Genomic DNA, 23,900 nt, shown 5'->3' on the forward strand with positions numbered 1-23,900 from the left:
CAATATAGCCCGTTCTGAATGTTATTGCTAGTCAGTTAGCATAACCACCATTGACGACAACTAAAAGGCTTTCGTGAAACTGTAAGTCGTTTCTCCGCCATTACTACGTAGAACAGTCGTACACAAGCATGATTGACAGCGCTACAACCCTCCTCCTCACTGATTGGTTGGTTTTGATCAGGTGCGCCACAGTTCTTAGCCCAGGTAGGTGGTGGGGGACATTTTTTTAAATCAGATTATCTGTATCATAACATACCGTCACAACATGGTGACAGTTTTAAAAACATATGTAAAAAAACAAATTTTTCTTATAAAAGTTACATACCACAGCTTTTAAACGCATGTAGTGATCAATTTGATCGAGGTTTATAGAAATTTGGTTATAAAACGGTTCCTACAACTGCGACTGTAAACAAAATATATTTCACATACACAAATGTGGGTACAAACTCTGAGGCTCCCACTATATCCCAACCCACAGCATCACAACGCAAGCATTAATCCCAGACCTCTTATCTCCCCATTTCAGCAGCAATGATCTGTCAGATCAGTAATAGACCTCAAAAGATTGAGGAGCGATGACCACCCACACGGGTGGAGCTAAGCGATAGGATGGAGGAGGCCTGCATCTCAAACGCAGCCTTTATTTATCACAGTGGAGTGGAAACAGCAGCAATCCACCACCGTGCCTCTCAGGATAGAAAGAGAGAAATGACAGCATCATTGCACGAGATGCGTGACGGCAGGGAAGCGTCTGATTAGGTCGGACGCCGCAACAAAAACAGATTTAGGAACAAATATCTAAAAAGGAGCCACTGACAAAGTATTGCACATATAACCAAACTGAAAAACAACAAAAAAATATGATTTATTAATGTGTTATGTTAATTTTAAGCCAAAATACAAAAGTCATGGAGAGGAAGTCCAGCTTCTCTGCTTCTGCTTCTATAAAAGTTAATGGAGAAATATAACAGATTAATTGACAAGATTTCAGAATAAAGGTTCATATATTTTTCTACTTCATTTGGATAATTTGTGAGGTTTAAGTTGCAGTATGGATTTTTATTAAAAAAATGTTACTTTTTTTTTAAACGGTCACCATGTTGTGTTGTGATACAGATAATCTGATTAATAAAATCTCTTCCACCTCCTACTGAGCTATTATTGTCATCTAAGGAAATGTGGCGCTCCTGATCAAAAACAACCAATCAGAGCCAGGAGGAGGGTTTTAGCGCCGTCAATCAGCTCGTGTAGAGCTGGTGTATGTGCCAACTGTTGAGAAACAACTTACAGTTTCTGGTTAACCTTTTAACCGCCATCATTGGTGGTTATGCTAACTAGCTTTAGCATTCAGGACAGCCTATTTTGTTTATGTGTGGCATGTACACAACCATTATTGACAGCACTAAAGAAGACAGAGGAGCTCGATTTTTTCAGATTATCTCATATTATACCGTCATGACATATCAGTAGTTGCAGCAAATGTGAAAAACATATTAATTTTAAAATGTATGTATTGCAGCTTTAATTCATACCTTTAAAAATTAAACAAGAGGAATGTGAATGAAGATGAGACCTTAGAAGATAAAATATAAGTGCTAAAAAAATTTGTGTTTATATAAAAGCCGAATAAAAAAAAATTCAAGTGTTTTTCCTCTTCTTTTTTTTTTTTTTTTTAACTTTTTTTAAGTATCAAAACATTTTTTAAGTGTCAACTTCTTCAGTTTAATTTTTTAGTATCAAATTTTTTGGTTTATATTTTTTCAGTTTATTTTGTTTTTTCAGTTTCAAATCTTTTTTATTCCATATCAATTTTTCTGTTTAAATTTTTTTGTATCAATCTTTTTTAAGTCTCATCTCTTTTCTGTTTTATTTATTTCATATTGTACTGTCACAACATACCGGCAGTTGTAACAAATGTGTAAAAAAAATTGTACGCACTTTAATTCAAACTTTTACAAATTAAACTGGAAGATGAAACCTTAAAGATAATAGATGAAGTACTAAAAAAATTGCAGAAAAATGTTTTTGAGTGTATATAAAAGCCAAATTAAAAATATACAAGTGTTTTTTTATTTCTGTTTTATTTATTGTTTTTTGGGGGGGTTAGCTTGAATATATAAAATATCTTCAAGTTCCAGTGTTTCATGTTGTTTACAAAATTAAAATTTATTGATCTGTGAGGGAGAAAACTTGAATTATTATCATTTATTGCAATAATTACTAGGACAATTTATCATCCAGCAAAATGTGTTATTGTGAAAGGCTTACAGAACAGAACCATGCAAACACTGAGGAACAATTTATTAACCGATTGCTCTGGGAGGAAACCAGAGTACCCAGAGAGGACTGACACACGCACTGGGAGAAAAACTCCCAGCAGAAAAACCTACGAATGAGATTTAAACACACACACACACACACACGCACACGCGCGCACACACACACACACACACACACACACACACACACACACAGCGGTCGCTCTGCTAATCCCAGGTCCGTTATCTGCAGCTCTCAGCCAGCGCCGCAGCTGTCAGGACAACTAATGAACTTCAAAAGAATGAAGAACAATGCAAATGGGCCCTGCCAGATCCCAGATACTGCATTAGAGCCACGTTTCACACACAGATTATTTATTTCAGCCTACTGGACTAAAACATGAACATATCCAGTTACTGTCATGTCTGGCATCACAGAAAAGGGGGGAAACTGAAAGCTGCTGCAGACGCAGCTGGAGGAGTCCTGAGGAAAATACGTGGAATGACACCGAAGTGGCGAGGCTGATTTTTAGTAATAGAAATGCTTAACGAGAAAAATACGAAACGTCTGACTGTGTTATTTCAGAGTCACAGCAGCTCTCAGCAGGAGTGGCTTCACCTCCTTAGTAAAAACCTGAAGCATTTCAACCACCTCCAGCTGAGATTCAGGGTCTCCCAGGTCAAATGGAGATAAACTTTCCTTTCTTGTTTCTGAAAATTACAAAATGTGGGACAGAAAATAGTAATTAGGGTCCATAGAAAGGATAGATGTAGCGATCCGGTATTATCTGTGTCGGTACCAATACTGAAAAAATACATTGGATAATGAGTCCAATCAATAAGGTCGGATCTATTCAGTTTAATTCTATGTTTTACCCAGAAATTTTTTTTAAATGAAAATAAAAATGAAATTGAGAATAATTTCCAAATCTACTTTTCAGATTCAATTATTTTTTTGTTAGAATTTCAAATTCAAAATTTTGGCCCTACTTTATTTTTTGTTTTGATTCTTTTCTTGGGTTACATTTTTTTCAGTTTGAATTATTTTTAGATTAAATTTATTATAGCTAAAAAAAAATTTCAGTTTCAAATCTTTTTTATTTCATATATTTTTGTTTCAATTTTTTTAGTGTCAAAATTTTTTTTATTCTGTTTTTAAATTTCAACACTTTCGGTTTCATATTTTTGGTATCAAATTTTTTTAGTTTCATTTTTTTGTTTGTTTAAAATCTTTTATATTCCATATAAATTTTCTTTTAGTATCAAATTTTTTGTTGTTTTTTAAATTTTAAGATTTCTCAGTTTCATTTTTTTAGTAATTTTTTTGTTTATTTTCTTTTATTTAGTTCTAGTTTTGCTTAGTTTTTTCAGTTTCAAATCTTTTTCTTTTGACCAAACTTTTATGGTCTCAATTTAGCTCCATAAAGATTCACACAAATCATTCTTAAATTGTTAAAAGTAATATTTAAATATCTTTATTAAGAAGCTAGCTTGCTGTTAGCTGTTGAAACCCAGCCATGTGACTTCATGATGGGATCTGTGAATAACCAGTGTGACAAAGCAGAGGGAGGATACTGGTCTGTCTGTGGCCTCCTGAAGCTCTCTGGTAGGTGGGCTTCATACAGCTGGCGGGCTCTGGTGTTCCCCATGTCCACCATGCTCTGCAAAAAACAGTGAAAAAATAAACACTTAAACAGAAGAAGCGGCATCAGAAATGATGGCGACTGGTGAACGAATCATCCCAGTGCACAGCAGGTTCTTTCACGCATCACATTTGCATTCAGCTCATTTTTCCCGCCGACTCCTTTGCATGCGTGCGCGCACACCGTGAAAGGACACACTGGCTGTATGCAACAAGGCCAAATTAAGAGGAAGGTGATGGATGGGGTGATGATAGGAGAAACGGAGGAGACAGAGTCGGAATAATCAGGCATCCAGAATTAATTAGTCACTGAATACAGTGATTAACATTCTAAGTGAGACGCTCCTCCACTCACACACAGCTGATGGAGAGGCAAATCCAGCTACTTTAACACACACACACACACACACACACACACCAAACAGCTGAATCTATTAACGACAGTGATTTAAAAACGACTGGAAGGTTCGTATACGTCTGATAACACAGGATGGACTGAGGAAAGTAAACAAAACACTAAGCTAATCACAAGAGGCTAACAATATATCCATGTGTTTACATACGAGTTCCTCTGACAACCAGGAAGATGGATGGACGGATGGATGAGGGCGCACTAATATGTATACACATTATATATATATATATATATATATATATATAACTGCAGCAGACGTTCTTCCTTGCAGTGGTAAATAATTCCTCTGGTTTTAGATCTGAATCATCTTTGCTGCTTCAATAAAAGATTTTCTTTTGGGCTTAAAGGCAAACGACTCAAGTCGTTTTCAAACGACACAAATCCTTTTTTCTCCCAACGTCTTTCATTAAATCCCCATCTTTCTTCTTTATTTTCAGAAATAAAAACTCCACACGTCTAACCCAGCAAATGAGTGAATGAGACAGAAAAGGTGTGTCTACTTCAAGCAAAGACATTGATCATTTATGGCTCACATTGTGGTTCAGATACCTGGATCTGCTCAGGTGTCCACTGGTCCAGGTTGACGGATTTGACCCTGGAGATGTGGACGCCCAGGTTGCGGTGGATGCCGGCGCAGCGGATGCACATGAACACCCCGAGGTTCCATGACGCCCATCGAGGCCCTTTAACAGGAAGAGGAAGAAGAACACTTTCACTTTAAAAGCTCAAATGTAACACATTACATTATAATTAGGCCCGTCGCAATAAATCAATTAATCGTAAGATAAATTAAAACAATCTCAATCATTTCCATTTGGATGATTTGTCATTTTTCTCTTTCTACTGGACAACAAAAAAGGACAATTTTGTTTGCAGAGAGTCCATAATTTTTTTTTGCTGTTTATATTGTTTGGTTTATTTATTTTTGACATTTAAAATGTCTTCTAGAGATTTTACATTAAAATATAAACTATTCTTATTGATTAAACTAGATTAGGGGTGTCCAAAGAGCGGCACAGGGGGCCTTGGAACGATTCTGGGTAGTCAATGATCATAGTTGTAAAATAGCCTAAAGGTTTTATTTGTTTTGTTTTTTTGCAGTTCATGCAGATCCACATTTAAAAAACTATATTGGGGGGAAAGTTTCATGGATACCAGGAAGGGGCAACACAAAATATTCATCCAGGTTTTTGCTTTTACTTTAATTTATTAGTAAAAGAGACCAAAAAAATCCAGTGACTTTTATTAATATGCAACTTCGCAAAATAAAGGAAGAGTGAGGGATATTCTGTTCTTGTTGCTAAAAAGACATACTAAAAAACAAAAAGAAAAATTTTGAAAATTATGCAAAACGTTGATTTTAAGACCCATTTTTGTTTTAAATCTACAATAATTAACACCCCATTTCCCTACAGTAATCAGACTGCTTGCTTGCTTATTTTATTTTATTTTTTAATGTGCATTTAGTTTATTGATTATTTAGCAGATAAAAAAAATACAATTGATTTGCTGTTATATTTAGAAAGAAAAACTAAAAATTGACATTTTTGGTGCCCATGCCAAAAAAAGACAGCACTAAAATAGATCACATTATATGTGGTTTACATGAAAACAAATCAAACTAAAGAGAAAACATGCTGTTTTCTCTTTAGAGAAAACAGCATGTTTTCCACTTAAGACTTTAAAAGGCTTCGTTTTTTAACTTTAGCCGGCATACTTTATCATTTTCACCTGATGAATAAAAGCTGTAATTGAACACCGCTGTGATTGAAGACCAAAGGCTTTACATCAAAGAAAAATGCTCTGAGTTGGTTCAAACCTGCCAAGTGCTATAAATCTCAATAAACTACAAAAAGCTGCCAGATCATTCATTAATATGCAACAAAGCAGACTTTAAACACATTCTTCCACAGGGAAAGATTTGAGTCAAACCAGGCGTCTGCCATATTGTCTTGTTTACGGTAAAAATCGAGGATTTTTGACACTGGTGTAAAAATGTATATATCAAATGACTGATAAATGGAAAAAAATTAAATTAACAAAGTTTCTAATCAATATGAAATTAAAGTTTTTGTGACATATTTTGGTGTCAAGCTTTTTGTGTTTTTTTTTTATATTTCCTTTTATAATAAAACAAGATTCTTGACATTGCACACAATGTTAAAGTTCTTTAAAAAAGGAATGTCAACATTTTTAACGTCTTTAAAATTAATTTTCTGTTGGACTACAGCAGTTTGTCTTGTTTGCCTATTTAAATATTTTTATTTGCACTTGCTAGATGATTTCAGATTGGTTATGGTTGGGCAAAATTAGTTAACATTTCGATTTATTTTTATATTTTCTCTGACACTACATATTTAGAGAGAGGGTGATAATCTATATATGAATATATTTTTATTCTATTTTCTTTAGGGAAATAAAATTAAATAAAATGGAGGTAAAAAGAAAAACAGTTTTGAAGTTACATATTTATGTTTGGCCAAATCAAACCCAACCCATCTTGGTAACAATATAAGCATTTTATTTCAGTCAGTACCAATAATAATTAACTTCCCGTTTAAAATATCTGAACTACTTCCAAACTGGTGACGTGACCTTTCCCGCTTTATCCACAGTTTTCCACAAAGTTGTTTTTTTTATTATTTTTAAGTAGTTATGAGGCACAGTGGCAAAACCTCAAACTGCAGCTTCAAAAATTACTCAACAGGTCGTTGCTAGGTAACCAAAGAATGACAGAGTTGCTAGGTAACCAAAGAGTGAGAGTTGATTCCACCAACATTGCTTAGCTAAGCTTGAGATATGGAGCAGCTACAGCCCTTTTCTCTGTCTACATCTCCCAGAATGCTGTGCGGTTCTGGATCTGAGCTCAGTGAATATCCTACATATTGAATATTATCTGTTGATATTGATCACGTGTTTATCACGTTATATATTATTGATTTATTTTCCAGCCCGTCTCAGGTTTAAGTGGTCTCCAGTGAAATCTTCCCAGGGATGCAACAACCAGCAAGTAGAAAGAGGCAGAAAATTACCCAGCCTCAAACCAAATCTCTATGGGGATGAATAGGAGACAGCATAGAAATGACAGTGAAATTATTTTAATGGGCTAGTGGCTGCAATCCCGCCGCAGCACTCATGCTCCATCCCCGTCCAGAACATGAAGCTTACTTGTGACTTTAAACACATAAAGTGCAACGGCTTAACTTTTATGGATCCAGGCTACATAATGGTGGTGCAGGAAGCCTAGTGGGCTTGCTGGGTTTGACTAAGAGCATCATCGTGCTAATGCAGTGGCACTAATGCGCTATCCAGCCTGAGGGGGCATTAAGGCAGCTGAATGAGTGTTAAGCCTAAAATCAAGCAGCTCAGCCATTGTAAGCTGGACTCTATCTGTTGGAAATCTATCAATATCTATCAGACTTCAGCTTGGTCTGCTTTCAAATCATCTCCGTTTTACTGGTAATGTGATCATATTTACAAACTTTACATGTCCAACTTATTGGAACCACTTTCACAAAGCATGGTGCTCATCTAAAAAGGGTTATAGAGGTGAGAAATAGGTTTGATAATCTATCCAAATAAAAAAAAACAATAAGGAAAATAAGGACATTTTCACTAGGAGTGTCCTAATACAACTTTTTCACTTCCAATACAATAACAATATTGCAACTTTAAGTATTGGCCAATATCGATATTGACTCGATACAATAACACGAATCATTAAAATTCAAAAATACCTTACATACATACTTTTATTACTTTTTTGTGGTGTAAAATGTTAGAAAAGGTTTGATCAAGTGATATTAGTTAAATCAAATTATTTGCATATTACCTGACATTACAAAAAAAAAAACTTTTTTTTTCTTACTGTCCGACGTTAAATCAGACTGCATTTTTTGTGTTTTAGGTCAGTTAGAATTACCGAAATTATTTCTATTTGCTAAATGCCACAATAATGAGGGAAAGGATATTTCAGATTTATTAATGTCAATATCAGAGGTTTAGATACAGAATGATTCCCATCTCTTTAACTACAGTCAAGGGTAAAAAGTAAAACAAATCTTAGGTGATAAATGTGTGCTGGGAAATAAGCTGATAGTCTAAAAAAACCTTAAAAATCTTGTGAGGAAATCCAAAATGTTTGACCCTGGTCATGTGAGAAAATACTGCCAAATCCTGAAAAAATGTATGTGTAATTCTGATTCTTGAAGAAGTTAATAAATAAATCTTTGTCATATTCTCCTATGGAGATGAATTTATTTTGCTTTCTGTTTCTGTTGTTAAAGATACTAGCCTCCCGTTTGAACACAACAAAAGCTGAACTGAATTCTCCTACATTCACCTCACAACAAACATTTAAATGGAGATGGAAAGATAGTTACTCAAAAACACGGCGAAAACAAGTATTCAGACACATTATTACACATAGCTGTAGTTCCGTTAACCAAAATGAAATTACGAAAATAAATGTGTTTAATGGAAACACGTCCATTTCGAAAACAACATTCACCTTTGTCAATAAAAAAAAATGTTGCGCTGGGATGTGTGGTTTGTCAGCCAAACAGAACACTTTTACATCTCACAAGTCACGTGATCAACAACTGAAAGCTACCATCTAAAGCCACGAAGAAGACAACAGGAAGTAGTCTTCTTCGTGGTTTGTGTGTTGTTATTTTTCCCCACAGTGAGGTACAGCTGACTCCATCGGAGCTCTCACGGCATCGCACAGTTGGGTTAAAAAAGTTGTCATTCGTATGTGTTGAAAACTGGCGGTAATGCGTAACGAACGTTTTTTTGTCAACCGCCAATAAATAAAATAAAAAGACGCCAATAAATAAAATAAAAAGACGCCGCATACGCAGCTTTCCAGTCCAACGGCTGAATAAGACGCTAACGTCTCAGATGGCTATGTTTACATCCGTCGCCGCCATGTTTGTTTTTTTTTTTTTCACAAACTTATTATATCGCGTGAACAAGTTTATTCACGCGTGATTTCAATATCACTTTTTAGGCGAAATTTTATATTGTTTTGTTGTTTGTTTGGGGTGAGGGGGGTTTTGACGTAGGCGTAATATAGACTAACAAAACGCAGCTAGTGTCATGTCCACCGACGGCACACGCATACAAAGTGAAACACGGACGGAGACCGACAAAGCAAAGCGTCCCAGCACATTGAGACACAGGCGGAGAAACACCCAGGAGCCTTGATGAGTGACAGCTGAGCTTTCAAACTGACAAGAAGAGATGCGGAGAGGGGGGCAGCTAGCAGAGCATGAAATTAAAGCCCCAACTGTCAACCTGAGGACAGTCAGCAGAACAACTGGAGGGCGGCTGTGTCGGGAAGTGTGCGACAGTGGCAGAGAGGAGGAAACGGTGGCTGCACTCCTTCACAGCCAACCCTTTTAGCTGAGACAACGAGCTGAGCTCAAAGCTGAAATGTTTCAAGTAACCATGATGAGTCAGAGTGTTGCTCCGATGATTGGAGGAGAAATTTTCTGTCTGGCAGGAAAAACAAACACCAAATGAGCCTAAATGTGTTTATGCTAACTGTGAGGCATGGAGGTGGCGGGGTGGTGATTTGGGCTTGTTCTAGGAAAACTGTTGTGCAAAATTCACTTTTTGGACATTTTTATACTTCCAAAAAACATTTATCTGGAAATAGGTTACACCCAGAACTCCTCAAGTGGCATAGTTTTAGCTTCACCTGATTCAAATTCTGTAATATAAAAAAAATTAAGCACCTTTTGCAATACAATTATTAATTGGTTAATTGAAAAAAAAATCTTCAGGTCAGCTTTGAACAGTTGATTAACCGTACACTAGAGCAATGCTATGTTTCTGCATTTTAGGCAAAGAAAATTTATTTTCGTATTTAAAAAAAGAATTTAATTATTGTTTATTTGTATTTTTATGTATTTTTAATATTTTAAAAAATAGGCTTAACTGGTTAAATGAAAATCTGCAGAATGTCCCCAATTTTTTTTTACCTACAATTAATTAATTACTAAAATAATCATTAGTTACTGCCCTACTTTGGTTACAATAAATGATAATTTCATAAAGTAAAGGGGGAAAACTTGCTAATGTGGACTTAAATCAAGTCCAAGAAAATATAAGAGCATTTATTTCATTAATCCAATATAAAAAGGGGATTTATATTTTAAATAGATTCAAAATCCATTAACTTAACAACCAGAATTTGATTTGGATTTCTTTTTACTCTCAACGATTTAGTTATCGCTGCTGCTTGTGCATCTTTCAAAACCACACGTTTTCCTTCCACTCAATTTTCCATTAATAAAGTTGAATAAAGCATTATTTGAACAACCAGCTTCTTTAGCAACAAACCGTTCTGGTTTTTCCTAGTTGCACCTTTTGCTCTGCACCACAAAAACCTGAGCAGACAGCTATTAAAAAACATTATTTTATATCTGTATTAGTCTACACTTCCATGTCATTTCTCCAATAAAACATCCTAAAAATGTCCTAATACTCAATGTACATCTAGCCAAGATAGTGTGGTTTATTTTTTTATATTTTATTTATTAAATTTTTTGAAGGAAACCATTAATCTTGGGTTAAGAGGCTGAGTGCTGCTGCTGCAAGCAGGAAAATAAACCATCTCTGTGCTGAATTCTCCTTTACTGAAGGTTAACAACCTCCATTTGCTAATTAATACAAATTTCCCTCACTGTAAATTACAGAACTATAACGTGGAAACTCGAATGCTGGAAAACAGAGAACAAGACACCCATAAGGGAAAAACACAGCAGATCTGTGCTGCCCCCTGCTGATTTCCTGAGGGAATGCAGATCCAAGAAATGTGAAGAGGAAAAATCTAAATACACGTTAAGAAATGATGAATACTCGGAAATTATGAGCTTAACAGTTAAATAGGGAAACAAAAACACTCGAATTTTTTAAATGTATAATGGATTGTTTGATATGACTGTAAACCAGACATTTATAGATGCAACATCTGATTAAGTCAAACTAAAAAGGCACAAAATGAGACGGTGAAAAGAGTTCTCCACCTGCTGGCGATAAACGGCATTGCAGGGAGGATTTACATTACACCCAAAATTATTCAATCCCCGAGCCAAATTAGATTATTTTAATTCATCTGAGACGTTTCCTTGGATATGAGATAAGTATCTCTCAAAAGACACGACAATGTAAAAGGAGCACCAATTTCTGATATTTAATAAAATGTAAATGTTAAAAGTTAGAATAAGAAGTTTGTGGAAGGAAACCCCAAAAGGTTTGATCCAAGTCATACTTTTTAAAAGACAGTTAAACCTGATAATGACTAAATCTGTGTGGATTTTTGAATCACAGTAAAGTTACAAAAAAAACATTAAAATAAAAATGTTCTAGCAAGATTTTGTTGTTTAAAAAACAAAATATAACTTCAGACCTAGATCTTTAGAGCTCAACTTTCAGTTCTAAGTCAAATTTTTCGTTCAGCAGTTTAGTAGAGCTGGAAAATATGGCTGAAAAATGTTTCACAATATAAGCTTAATACCACTGTAGCGTTAGCAGAACTAATGGTTATGATTAGTGCTTAAGGTTTAGCACAACTACCGTTTTAGTAAGCAGTATCCATCACTGATACAGTACAACAAATCTTTAATTGTCTTCCTTTAATGTACAAATGTAGCATAATAAGCATAAATATGCTAATTTAGCACAAGTAATGTTTTTTTGTTTAAAAAAAAAAAACCTACACATTTTTTGGCCCTGAATAAATCTGATGAAATAAAGATTGATTTTTTTTCCTAAACTGTTCAATGTTTAGTTAAACTTCTGCAGTAAAACATCCATTTATTTTAAAGCTGTCCTTGTATTTCACACATCTGACAGTGAACTGCTATCAAAACAGGTCATCAAAGCGGCGAGAAGCCTGAAGCTACTAGCTAAGATCTGCTGAGGTTGCACAGAATGTGCCAACCAGGAAAATTCATAATTTCTAACCAAACTGATGCTGACATCAAGCCAAGAACTGAGACAGCTTGTGCAGCACTTGATTCACATCTAGGCTGAACTCTAGTAGACAAACACAATGAACGAACGAAACTGATATGAGGGAGAATCTCGTCTGTCACGGATCCACATGGAGGGAAAAAAGTAGGGCAGTGTGTGAAGACAAGTAGGACAGAGGGTGAAATTACAGCTCAGAGGACGAGATGATTCAGCACTCTGCAGCGTTTCGTCATGTAGGCATGCAGCCGCACCTCTGACACTCCGCCTGCAGCTGGCAGGAAACAACAACTACATGCAGTGTCGCTCCGAAGACTAAAAGAGCTGATCAACGGCTGCAGAGCTCAGCACTCTGAGCGGTTGTCAGCAGCTGTATCAGTTCCTTGCCATGGAAATCTCATCCTAATTACAAAAAGTGACCATCTGCGTTGTACCAATCTTGACCAGACAATATTATTCCAAAGGCCACAAAAAGGCCCCCGGGCCGCACCTTGAACCACCCTGAAGCGTTCCACTAATTAAAACAAAGTATTTTCCAAGCGTGTGTGCCAGAATATTCAGGTTTTGATTTGTGATAAATCTATGAAAAAAAACTGATTGAAAATCCACCCAGCTCTAAAACTGCTCCTCAATCCCAGCGAATAAGCAGAAAAAGAGCCGATAGATGAATCACTGACTCACTGATTGCAGAAGAGGCGCGGCGATGACGCAAAAGAGACGTCATCTCACCCAGCGGTAACCCCGATATGTGCCCTTTAAAACCCAATTTACCAATTCAAAATTGCATCCTTTCACATTGACATGCAATAATAGCAAAACCTGATTAAACAGCAAGATTTCGTTGGAAATTGTAGCTCAACCATTGATTTAAATGCGTACAAATTTCTGCACAGTAATAATCACTTTAATTATATCTGAAATATGCCGAATTGAGGAAGCACATCTACGCTTTTATCACATGTATTTGCTCATATTGTATTTTATGATTTTGTGCAAGAGAATGATAAAGTTTCGTTTTTTCCAATGGAGTCTGGTGAAGATGCTGCAGCAGCAGAATGCCGGTGTGTGCTTTTTTTTTTTTTTCCTTTTTCAATAGGACGCAATCAGAGAGTCAAGAACACCTGAGATTCCACGCTGCTCCACGGGACACGCACGTTTTCCGCTCATTAATAACCCAGTCAAGGACACGACATCGATACTACAGCCTCAAGTTACCCACGATGAACCCACTTACAACCGGAACAAAGAGGCGTTCAGATACATAATAAGAGAAAGGCATTTAAACTCCATATACACAGAAAATAGAAGACAATTATTTTAAGGAAAAAATAAACGAATTCAGCTCAGATACACAATTTTAATATATTAAAAAACCGTTTTTAAAGATAGGAATTTGATACAAACTTTTTTTTTAAGTGTTTTATTTTGAAAATACTCAGCGGAAGTTTCATAAACCTATTTATTTTAATTCAATTGAAAATAAAAAAAATGACATTTTCGTTTTGTAAATTTAATCTCTGAGTGTTTAAACTGTATTAATGAAAATTACAAACATCTCAGTGCAAAATGCAGCAGAGACATGTATTGCTGTGCATGGTGGACAATGTCCAAGCGTGTCCCCCGTGTCCCCCGGTCACTGTGGACCGTGTCCTGCCTACCTTTAGCCTCACAGTCTGCACAGTACTTGTTGTCCTCTTCTCGCAGCAGTTTGGTAAGAATAGCCTGATGCTGCTCGTTCAGTTTCTGGGCTTTTTCTCTCTCCGACCGGGTCGTCATCTCGCTTTCCGCGGTGGGGCGGTGAGTCCAGCTGGGTGGGGAGCCGTGGGAGTCTTCGGTGCCGGTTAACGATGGAGGGACGTCCTCATGATGAAGCCGCGCCGCCCTGAACTCTCTCCGGTTAGCTATCAACCTGCTAGCAGCGGCAGGTTGGATGGATGTTGAGGTGTCATCCCTGCTGCGTTCAGGACTGTGGGAATTTACAGCGAAACGCCTGATTCACAGCCGCAAATTTAGAGTGGGGAGAAAGAAAGAAACAAACAGAAAAGAGTAGATTTCCGCCAAAATAAGAAAAAACTCAGAAATTTTGAGATGACTCAGAAATTTCATTAAAAAACATGTTAATTTCTAAGTTTGAAAAGTTGAAAATTTGCTACTCATTTTGAGATTATTCTCATAAGTGTTCTAGAAAAAAAACAGAAATTTCAGAGTTTGAAAAAGTCAAACATTTACTTGAAAAAACAAAAATTTTGAGATGGATCAGAATTTTTTTTAGAAAGAAAAAAAGAACATTTCTGTTTGAAAAGTCAAACATTTCCTCAAAATTTTGGGAATAATCCCAAAAATGTTTTTTAAAAAAATGGAAATTTATGTTTTTCAAAAATTCAAAAATTTGTTTTAATTTAATCCTACCAAAAAAAAATCTAAAATTTTTTAAATAAAAAATTTGAGATTAATTTCAAAGTATTCGTGTTTTTCAGAATTCTCAGGGGAAAAAAGTAATAAATGAGGATAAAAGTCAAAACTCAGACATGTGAGCAACAGCCCAGTCCTTTTATAGTAGTTTTCTTTCCACTCAACTTTCTTCTAAGATCCCGCTTCTTTATTAAAGTCCATTTGTCTCTTATTACCCATAAACTGGATGCCTATTATCGTCTGATTTACGACTAACAGGCTTATTATACATGACATTTCTCTGTTAATAATTGTTTTGTTTTTTCATACAATATAAATTTTTTCTGAAAGACATGACTTTGGGTTTTCCTCAGTTTTAAGCCATCATCAATTTACTTGTACAAGTTTCAATTTTTGAATTGAATTACTAAAATTAATCAACCTCTCAAGGATATTTTAAACTTTTTACATGTATTTATATCTGAATCAGGTCAAAATAAATGATTAATAAATTCACCACTCATGTCAAAAACAAAAAAAAGAAAACGTCTTTAATGAAGACAGGCAGCAGGACTAACAGCAAACAGCTGTACAATGTTAGACACGGACATGTCACAGGTAACATAGCATAACATAGCAGTCATTTTAAGCACTAAAAATAAGAGCAAAAATTACTTACATTCTGTTTGACAGGATTCAGGATATAAATTGTGTTCTTACGGTAGAAACATTGAAAACTGAGGGGGAAAGTGTATAGTGTTAAGAAAAACAAGTAAAAATGATTCATAAAAGTTAAACAAATCACAATAAATTATCAAATATATATATATATGGATATAAATTCCATGTACCACATAGTCAGGTACAACTCAGAGTGAGGTTAATTAATCTGATATGTCTAATGACTGAAACGTTTCTTCATTTTTTTTAATTAAAGCAGACATTTGTGACATCTTTACTGAATTTCCACATTCCCAAGAGTCCACAAAAAAATAAAATAAACCGTCACACTGCAGTGGTTTTCAGAGAATACATAACATCACATTAGCAAGCACTGGATCAGAATCATCTTCCGCTTCTTAGTGTTAAATAACATGAATAAATAGGAAACGTTGCTTTTGCACCACAGTATTTTTTTAATAGCATTTTCACATTATAGCCACTAGAGGGAGCCAGGGGCTTATTGGTCAAGTTGCAGCTTTCAAAGAGAGATTGTAGATTTGGCACAAACGACAACAGCACCAGATTATTCCCCCCAAAATAATCCAAAAATGAAAAGAGCACACCGTGCAGAAACGTGGGGCTCACAAACAGCTAAGCTTTAAAAAAAGGAGCAACAATGTCAACGACAGGGACTGATTTTCATTTAAAGAGGGATCAACAGGCAAAGTAATAAAAATATGCAAGAAGAAAACAGACGAGCTGACTTTTCAACCGTACGACGGAGAATCAGGGCGAAGATAAGGAAAATAAATAAAGTTATGAGGAGAACAAACTTATAATATTACGAGAATGAAGTCGCACGAGAATGAAGCCAAAATAATACTACAACAAAGTTGCAGCATTACGAGAATAAACTCGAATTAAGAGAATAAAATCGTAATATTATGGGTATAGGGTAGTCATATTATGAGAATAACGTCGAAATAATGCGGGAATAATCAAATTACGGGAATAAAGTACAAGAATAAAGTCAAAAAAAAGTAAAAATGTTACAAAAATGTCAAAATGTTACGAGAATGAAGACGCACTATAAGAATAAAGTTGTATAAGAATGAAGTCAAAATAATATGACAAGAAAGTTGTAGTATTACAAAAATGAAGCCATAGTAATACAAGAATAAACACGAATTAATACGAGAATAAAGGTGCAATAATATGAGAATAAGGTCTTAATTTTACGGGTATAGTCATAATACTAATTAGTAGAATACAAGAATAACGTCGAAGTAAAACAAAAAAAGTCAAATTACAAGAATAAAGTACAAGATTAAACTCAAAATGATACAAGTAATCATTTTACGAAAGTTGTAGTATTACAAGAAACTCAAATTAATACGAGTAAAGTCGCAATAATATGAGAATAAAGTCATAATATGGTTTGTATAGCCATTTTACGAGAATAAATTACAAGACAAAGTCGAGTGAATAAAGTTAAAATAATACAAGAATAAAGTCCCAATATTGTAACTATTCTCATGATACTACAACTTTATTCTCATATAATTTCAACCTCATTCTCCTAATATTATGACTCACAATGTTACTTTTCTTAGTGTGGCCCTAATACTCCGTCGTACAACCAATATTAACCAAAGTTGGTAAAAGTGGCATTATAGGATTATGTCACACGAACGCACCATCACATTTCTGCCACCATGTTTGGTTTTAAAACCAGACAAATATCATCTATAGCCTTCTATAACTTCCAGTGTAGTTTAACAGCAAAAAAAGATAAAACAGTAAACAAAAACAATAATAATTATGTGAATTACGGCGTATTCATCATGCGTTTTGGTCCAGTGTTAGAGTGTAAACAGAGGGAGAACCTTTTATTTTACTGCAACATATTTTCAAAGCAGCCACCATTCATTTCATCTGAGCGAAATGTTTGACTTTCAGACTGGAGAGCTTTCGTGACGCCAAACAAAACAAGCTGCACCCATAATTAGCTTGACGTCAGACGAGATCCTGTCAGCATGTGTTGGAAAGAATGAACAGCGCTACAAATTTCACAGAGGTTTTTGATAATTAGTAGAAATTCAGCTTTTTTATTTTTATTTAATTATGTAGTGGAGACTTGTAAAGATCAACATCGCTCACTTTAAGCCAAAATCTGAATTTCACATCTATTTTGATCCCCATAATTTTATTGTCTTTTACCAAAAGTGCCACAAATTTGCCAAATTACTTTTACACTTGTAAGAATTTAAACTATAATATATTAAATAAGCAATATGTAATTACTTAAATGTTTCAATTTATTAAAACAAATAATTAAATGTGGAAAATTAAAATCTGAAATTATAATGTAAAAACAATTATTTCAGTATTTGTTGATGTATGGATTTCCATACTTAAATTATTTAAATAAGTATTTGTCACAACTTATTTGTGTACTCAATGGTGGAATTTTTTTTACTAAAAATGACTAGAAAAAAGAATAAATGCTGTAATATTTATACATTCATTAAATTAGCTTAATGAACGTGTTCAGCATTTCATTGTTTTTATTTAATAAAATATTTAAATCATTGGATCACTTATCTTTAGAAGAAATTAGTACATATTTAACTTATGTGCATACTTTTTTCACTTCTGGCCTTTGATGCCATTATAGCTGCCATTTTGAATTTAAAAATGGCTGCCAAATAGACATGTGTTCACTTATAACTGCTTTTCAATAACTATGTAGTGTACATTAGTGTTTAAACACAGTCAGCAAACATGCAAGTATTGTCAACATTTACATCCAGTCCTTATGTTTATGTTTTTATTTTTACAGTGCTCCGTCTAGTTTTCTGTGTAATCAGGAAGTAGAATTACATAACAAATGGCACCCAGATTTAAATACACCCTGGTGGCCTTAACAGGGGCCATTTTGGTAGTTTTAGTGTCTTCACAAGTCAGATTTTTGGCAAAAAGTGAACAATTACAGTAAAACCCATTTGATTTAGCTGCTACAGTAATGACCCTTAGACATTAATTAATGTCTTAATATATAAAAATCAAATTTTCAGTTATGCTTACAACTTATTTTAACATAAAGTCTGCTAACTAAGGCAGTCCGACTAAAACTTCAGCTAAAAGATGAATGCTATCCTAAACTAACCGTTAGCTGAATGTTAGCACTGCTTTAGCAGGTTAGTAAGCTAGCATACTTTGCAAATTTGTGGCCAACATACTTTCCAAAAGCTTTTAGCAATACAGATAAAATGCATTATAACAAATAAATTTAAAGATCAAGTCTGAAAAGAAACTTAGACTGATAACTTATTAAAAAGCAGCTAACGTTAGTTTGCTGCGATGTTAGGCTAGCTGAGCTAGCTAGCTTGGTGAGTTAGCTGAGCTTTAAAGAAGTTGAGGTGTTAGTGTTTTTTTTAAAACCTAAAAAAAAATGTAGAAATCAGCTTGAAAATAGGGAGCAAGCATCAGATCACTTTCTCCCATGGTTTCAGATATCTGGAAAATACGGAAGACCTTCACTGCTAAAGCTAGAAAATAAATTCAGGCACAGCACCTTGCCAAGTCAAAAAACTCTTGTAACGAGATAAAAAAAAACTCTGAAAAACTAGAAACTTTCTCATTTAAACAAGATATTTACGTATCTCTTTTTAGAACCAGTTAGAGTTGGAGCCTCCTTTTGCCCTTTTAGCAAGTTGTAATTTGTCAAAGAAACATATTTTCATGTCATTAAGACGAGTTAGATGAATGTTTAGTGAGACTGTGCTCTTGAATTTATTTCCTAGCTCTGGCAGTTAAAAGCTTCTGTAATAAAACCAAGGCTTTGTTAACAATTCAATCTTCTATTTGCTCAACATTGAGCATTCAGGGGGATTTAAGTGATCTTTCCCACACGAGGGCATTAATGTTTTACCATATTTAGCCAATGTTTGACTCATAATGTAGCATGAAGTATAACTAAGATATAGGCCCAATATTTGCCAACACACACCCAAATGTAATGTAACATTGTAGGGGGAAAAAAATCTACTTTTCAGGATTTGGAGCCAAATTCAGCTGCAAATTCAACTCCAACTAATTATGAAACAAAAAAAATCTGTTATTTTGACCTGAAATAGCGACTATCATCTCTGTTTTCATCAGACATGATCAAGCGATGGAATGTATCACTTACTCAAAACAATGTCGATAATTTGATAGTTATTCCTTTAAGGTCAATAATGGTCCTGCATTCTTCTTTTTGATGGTAAATACAAATGAAGGAATCCATAATGTTCAGAAAACAGAACATTAACAGCTGTTTCTGTCTTTACTCTGCAGTGGCTCTTAAAAACGTCCACATCCACGTTAAAATGCAACGTTTATGTGTTAATGTGGCACAAATACTGTACAATTGGCTGTAAAACAAATCTGGTAAAAGAAAAAAAATAAAAGGCACAATAATCCAGTTGCATTTGTTTGAACACCTTAAACCAATCCTTCAAGTTTGAGTCACATTTTTGCTGATTAATCCAAGATGTAACTCAATTACAAAGAAAGAAAAGTAACCTCGAGGCATGATGCTGCCACCACGTTTGCCTCAAGCTAATCCATTTTTGTACTAACCGTATATTGTAGACCTCCTTTCCAAATGGTCCTGGTTGTTTCATCAAACCAAAACATCTTCTGCCAGTTAGGGACACGGTGTGCAAATATTTAACACTGTGGCTTTTTTTATACTCTTCTCCTGACTGATACCTTTGTACAATAAAATCGTTTTGATGCTTTGTAACCTCTCTGCAAACTGTGGCTTTAGCTAAAGGATGAAAATGGGCTAATGTCAGAAGAACTAGCATGACTTTATTTTAGTTTCACTATAATTAACTGAACCAAAAGTTTTAGGGTGTGCACATTTACGCAACCAGATTATTGCTGGGTTTTTTGTTGTTTTTTTATACTATTTACTCACATAATATTTTGGTTTCTACATAAATTGAGCAGGATATTTTGCACTTCGTGTGGGAATAGCTTTTAAGTGATACATTAAAGAGTTTAAAATGAACAAACTAAGCATTTTAATACGGTTTTGTGGACTTTTGAGAGCTACTGTAAGTGAAGCAAGCAAATCTTGAAAATTTGTCGGAATGTTTCTGGCCTATTTTAGAGTTAATACGAGCAAAAAACTAAAACAAAAATGAAACCACTAACCGCTTATGTTGAGTATTTAATTAGAAAAATATTTCTGAATTGCATTATGTACCATCCTGAATTAGAATCCTGGATGCACTGCAGACAGACTCTTGATGACTTTTTCATTTTACCTTCAAAGTTGCAAACTTTCCTTCTTGTTTTTTTTTGTTTGTTTTGTTTTTGTTTGTTTTTTTAAAGGACATCGGGTCGCACTGATGCCCGATCAGCAGCAACATCACAAATCTCAGGTCAGACGGTCAGACAGAAGTCTGCCTGGGTTCACAGGACAGACTCGATGGCTTCGGGCATTCCCTCCAGGATTTTGGTTTGGCGCATGACGAGCGGCGACGTCTCCTCCTCCGCCTGAACGTTTGCCACAGATTCAACCTTGACCTCTTCCAGCTCCTCCGCCACTTCCTGTTGGTGCTTTTTCATTTCCAGCTGGTTGATGTGGTGGAGGATTCCTGCACCCAGAGCGTCGCCCTCCACGTTCACCACGGTGGTGGTACGATCCCTGAGCACAAAGAGGAAGAAACATGTATATTATTTTAAAATATTCTCTACAGAGCTGCAAAAAGGCCTGCCACAAGAAATTCTGCTGGATGATAAATTGACCCAGAAGTTATTCTGATAAATAACACATTCCCAAACTTTACATTCAAATGAACATTAAACACTGAAACTGGAAGACATTTAAAATATCCAAAACAAATAAACAGAAACAACAAATAAAATGAATTATTTATATTAATATTTGAATCACTGAGTTTGTTTTAATTTGTCATGTGCTTGATTTATTGCTTATTGTGACGGGTCTACCTGCAATCCGATATAAAAAAAATGGTCACATTCCGTATATTTTTATTTAGCCACATAAACCACAAACATAAAAAAGCAAATGAATAATTCAATTTAATTTTATTGGCAGAAATGCAACAATGGTGTTCCTTTTGTGAACACTTTTTTTTTTTTTTTGCATTAACTAATTAATAAATGGACAGCAAAAGGTGCTTAATATGAGATTTATTTGTATTTTTATTCTTTTTTTTCCACAAATTGAAGCAGGTGAAGCTAAAACTGACAATTGAGGAATTCTGGGTAAATAATTAACAGACAAAGTCCCCCCCCCCCTCCCCCGGCTTTTAAATGCAAATGTATAATTTTTGTAGAGTTTTGGCTTAATTGCTGGCATTTAACAATCAGTTACTAAATTAGTTGTTGATTATTTCAATAATCGATTAATAGCAATTAATCCACTTAATAGTTTCAGTCCTAATTCTCCATGTTCTGGCTTTTTGATGTCATACTCCTCCTCCAGGAAGTGAACTTTTGCTTAAATTGCTACATTAATGCCATTTAACTCCAGTTGTACTCAGAACTGGGAATTTCTGACTTCCCAGTCAGAAAAATCAACCAGATTTCCCTCCAAAGTCAGAGTTCCCATTGGGAAACTGGGAGCAGCTTCGACCGATTTCCAATATGGCCGCTCCGCGTTAACAACAGCAATGTGTGCTTGAAAGATGTTTATATTACAAGACACACAAATAAGAATGCATCGAAAATCAATATTACATGAAGCGCCTGAAAGTACAAAACAGTACAAATTAAAAATGATGTTTGCTCATTGAAAGTAAAGCTTTAATGATGTTTGCAGACAATGTCCATGGGTGCCGCCATGTTGAAATTCCAACTTTTCAACTGGAAAGCGGAAAAAGAGTTGGTTTCCTCTGGGAAAATTCTAGAAACAGCGTTCCCTGCCTTACAATGTTGGGTGTTTTCCAGGGTGAGAGTAAATTTACTCACACAATCCAGTCAACGGCCAGCATGAGGGACAGATCGTTGGTCGGCAGGCCGATGGCCTCCAGGATGATGGCGATGGTGATGATGCCACCAGCCGGGATGCCTGCGGCGCCAACGCTGGAGGCTGTGGCCGTTACCCTACAAGTAATCGCAACATGTAACCAAACCGTTTCAAAACACATTAAAACCACGTGCAACCCCAGAATCAACACTCTTAATTGTTTCTCATATGTTTATACTAAAGCTGGTGAACCATGTGAAGGCATTTGCATTCCAACTGCTTTCACTACAAAAACACAAAATATTATTATTATTTATGGTCTGGCTTCTAGTGCAAATATCTTTGTAAATTTGAAATAAGAAAACTTACAGGTACCTTTTCAGGAAGAAATGTGAACTTGTTTTAAGTCAGTAATTCCTTAAAATTGATGAAAAAGTAATAGCTTTCAGTACTAGCAATTTTTCATCAATATTAAAAAATTATTGACTTAAGCTCCTGTTTCTTGTTGAAAACTAACTTGTAAGTCATTCTCGTCTTATTGTAAACATTTGTACTAAAAACTAGACCAAAAATACTTGGTAATATTTTGTGTTTCCATAGTGGTCAGAAGTCAAATAACTAGTAAAAAGCGTTCATCCATATGTGATTTAATCTCAGAAAACAGTGGTGAACAAACAGCATCATGAATAAAAAGTTATGAAGACGTTTAATGGGTTCAGTGTGTATTAACTCTTTCTGCATTGTAGTTTCATAATAAAACTTACAAAATGGTGAAGATCTGTCCAGCGTTCAGTTCAGTGTTGTTGAGTTGTGCGATGAAGACGGCGGCAATGCACTGGAAAATGGCTGCTCCATCCATGTTCACCGTCGCTCCAATGGGCAGGATGAAGCGGCTAATGCGCTTGTCCACACCGTTGTTTTCTTCCACACACTTAATCATTGAAGGAAGAGTTGCCGAACTGGTGAGGGGAAAAAGAACAACAAAACTTAGATATTTTCTATATAGCTGATGTTGAGGAAGTCAGATGTATCAGTGGGTACCTGGAGCAGGTGGCGAAGGCGGTGGTGAAGGGTGTGATGAGGCCCGAAAGGAAGCTGAAGGGGTTCTTTCGGGTGAAGGCAAAGTAGATGAGGGGAAGAACGATGCCTCCATGGATGATGTGGCCCAGGATTGAAGCGAAAATGTATTTCCCCAAGCTTGTGACCAGAAGAACCACATCTTCCATTTCTACGATCTTACTCCCCACAAGAAACATGATGCCGAAGGGAATATACCTAAGAAAATCAGAAGAAGATGCTATGAAATAAGATCATGGTCAAGCTTTAAAGGATTAGAACAGGTGTATGGGCGGTACAAAACATATTCATAAAACTTTTGCACAAAATCATTCTTAGATAGTGAGATTTTAATCTGCTCAGTTCTGCCTATGAGCTGTTTTAGGGACTCTGTCACTTTAAATCCAAATAAGCTGCTGCTGGCTCAGCTTGGGTTGCTAGGTGACGGGCTGGGCTTCCGTTGGGGTTGGTAGGTGACGGGCTGGGCTTCCGTTGGGGTTG

General features: G+C 35.4%; 2 protein-coding genes across 2 annotated transcripts in view; both read right to left on the bottom strand.

Moving 5' to 3' along the window:
- Nucleotides 1-14,282, bottom strand: part of LOC103477312 (stromal membrane-associated protein 1) — a 79,029-nt gene extending 64,747 nt beyond the window's left edge. Inside the window, exons 1-3 of the mRNA XM_008430360.2 lie at nt 13,957-14,282; nt 4,868-5,001; nt 3,837-3,922 (exon numbers count right to left, since the gene is read on the bottom strand). Of these exons, the coding sequence (XP_008428582.1) occupies nt 3,837-3,922; nt 4,868-5,001; nt 13,957-14,074 (338 nt within the window). The 5' untranslated portion in view covers nt 14,075-14,282. The remainder of the gene's footprint in view (nt 1-3,836; nt 3,923-4,867; nt 5,002-13,956) is intronic.
- A 932-nt stretch (nt 14,283-15,214) lies between these two features.
- The window catches only part of slc1a4 (solute carrier family 1 member 4), a 20,200-nt gene continuing 11,514 nt past the window's right edge, over nt 15,215-23,900 (bottom strand). The window contains exons 5-8 of the mRNA XM_008430361.2: nt 23,385-23,618; nt 23,108-23,302; nt 22,346-22,480; nt 15,215-21,056 (exon numbers count right to left, since the gene is read on the bottom strand). Of these exons, the coding sequence (XP_008428583.1) occupies nt 20,822-21,056; nt 22,346-22,480; nt 23,108-23,302; nt 23,385-23,618 (799 nt within the window). The 3' untranslated portion in view covers nt 15,215-20,821. The remainder of the gene's footprint in view (nt 21,057-22,345; nt 22,481-23,107; nt 23,303-23,384; nt 23,619-23,900) is intronic.

Source organism: Poecilia reticulata, linkage group LG15, assembly GCF_000633615.1.
Source record: "Poecilia reticulata strain Guanapo linkage group LG15, Guppy_female_1.0+MT, whole genome shotgun sequence".
NCBI lineage: Eukaryota > Metazoa > Chordata > Actinopteri > Cyprinodontiformes > Poeciliidae > Poecilia > Poecilia reticulata.